At 18.8% G+C, this 2,375-nt stretch overlaps 1 protein-coding gene across 1 annotated transcript; it reads right to left on the bottom strand.

The window, feature by feature from the left end:
• Positions 1–167: 167 nt before the first annotated feature.
• PGAL8A_00117000 (DnaJ protein, putative) lies at positions 168–2,132 on the bottom strand (the record flags this gene model as incomplete). Its single annotated transcript, XM_028674533.1, has 1 exon — positions 168–2,132. The coding sequence occupies one exon, from the start codon at positions 2,130–2,132 to the stop codon at positions 168–170; it is 1,965 nt and encodes a 654-aa protein (XP_028526286.1).
• Positions 2,133–2,375: the final 243 nt, after the last annotated feature.

Here is a 2,375-nt window from a genome sequence, read left to right as displayed (position 1 = left end):
AAAAAAAAAAAAAAAAAAGAAAAAAAAAAAAAATAATAATAAAATAAAATAATGGAAAAAAATAAACAGTAATAAAGTGATAAAAATAAAAACATATATATTTAAATTAAATATACAAAAATATATATATATATATATATATATATATATATTATTTTTCAAATAAACTAATTATAAAATAACATAAAAAAATCTTTTAAATTTATCGCAAAAATTGATAAGATTATTGAAAAAGTTAAAAAAATATATTTTGTTCTTCCATATTGTTTAAAAAATGGCATTAAAATATATGCAACTAATATAGATATTACAATTTGCGTTTTTGTTGTTCTCTTGAGAATGTTATAAATTTTATAAAGCAAAGTTGTCTTTACATTATATAAACAATTAATGTTGAATGGAACGCAGTACTTTGGTATTTTTTCAAAATTTAATATTTCTATATCTTTGTATATTTTGGAAAGGAAGGAAACGTCATCTTTCTTCTGAGAATAATCGCTTAAATTTTTAATTTCATTAATGACAGCAAAGGAATTCGATGAAAAATCAAGGAAAAACGAATCATATTTATTAATAGTACTTTCATTTATAAACTTCATAAAATTTTTTGTTAAATTCTTTTTTAATACATATACTGGTTGAATAAAAAATTGTTCATCGATTTCTTCGTTTCCTAATTTTGCTACGAATTGATTATAAGAACTATTTATATGTTGATAACATTTTTTTATATAATTTAAAGTTTGTTCATCTTCTATACTATCAATAAAAATTACATAACAGTAGGTATGTCTTGAACCTACAGTTGAACAAATTGAATCAACATTATTTGAATTGATCTCTACAAAATTTTTTTTTAAAGAATCATAATATACATTCTTAATATTATTTGGAGAAATTCTTCTTATTACATTTACTTGATTACTGTTAACCAATAAAAAATAATCCAAATTTTCATTTTCTTTTATATACTCATCTTTTTTAATACTTAACACTTTCAATGAATCTATTATTGATTTTTTTAAAGTATCATTCGTAATGCTTCCAATTTCATCATATTTAATAGCATAAGTAGGATAAGTATTATTAAATTTATAAGATACTTGTTTGACCTGCAAACTTAGTTTTGTTTTATTTGTTAATAATATTACTTTGTGATTTTTATCCACATATGTTTGTTTAACTTTATATTCATCTTTATTTTGAAAAGATTTATTAAAAAATATAATATTAAATATATAATTAGGATAATTATTTAAAATAAAATTTTGAAAATCTTTAGAAGTTGCGTTAAAAATGTTTGAATATAGTTGATAAGAACCATCAGGAGATAAAATAAAAATAGTAGGATATATTTTAACATTAAAAGGAATTTTTTTTTTTACTAATTTTTTATCAGTTGATATATTTATTCTACCAAATTTTATATATTCATGATATTTATCAAAACTTTCTTCCCATATTTTTGAAAAACTTAGACATAAGCTATCTGTATCTGAATAAATTTGAATAATCCAGTAATCATTGGAGTTTTCAACTAAATCTATAAAATTTTTCTCATTTAGATTTATACTATTTGATTCAATTAATTTTAATACTTTTCCTCTAGAATTATCATATGCCTTTTTCAATCTAGAATCTGATAGTGTTTTATATGCTTTTGTTATTTCTTGAAACTTCTTTTCACAATCTTTACAATTTTTGTTACTATCTGGATGATACAATTTAGATAAGTCACGATAATTCTTTTTTATTTTTTGAACATCATCACCTCTTTTGCATTTCAAAACCTCATAATAATCAAAAGTATCCTCATCTTCAAGATAAGATTCAATAGAATACTTTTCTTCAAGATATTTAAAGGATATCAGAAGAATGAATGATAAAATAATGAGTATTATTACTATATTATCTACTAAAAATTTTATTTTATTTTTATAAATTCCAACCTTTTTAGTAGTATTTATTTTCTTTTCCTTATTCACATTTTTTTTTTTATCGTTCTTTTTCTTTTCTTTACTAAAATCATTTACTTTTTCTTCATTTTTCTTTTCTTTTCTCTTAGATTTTCCTCTAGAAGTTGATGAACTTAACTCTGAATCAACATTATTTTCACTTAAAGTTTTTTTCATATTTCACTAAAGCCCATATATGTATATGACAACACCAAATAAAAAAATATTTCAAATTAAATATTTATTTAAAAGCATGTATATATAAATATATATATATATATTTATGTTAACATATATAATAGATTCTACAAAAAAAAAAGGAAAATTACAAAAATAAAAAAGAAAATAGAGAAAAAAAAAAAAAAAAAAAAAAAAATAAAAAAAAAATTAAAAATAAAAAAAAAAAAAAAAAAAAAAAAT

Source organism: Plasmodium gallinaceum (assembly GCF_900005855.1).
Source record: "Plasmodium gallinaceum strain 8A genome assembly, contig: PGAL8A_v1_63, whole genome shotgun sequence".
NCBI classification, from domain to species: domain Eukaryota; phylum Apicomplexa; class Aconoidasida; order Haemosporida; family Plasmodiidae; genus Plasmodium; species Plasmodium gallinaceum.
Note: the sequence above shows the minus strand (reverse complement) of the source record. Positions and strands in the feature narration are given on the sequence as shown.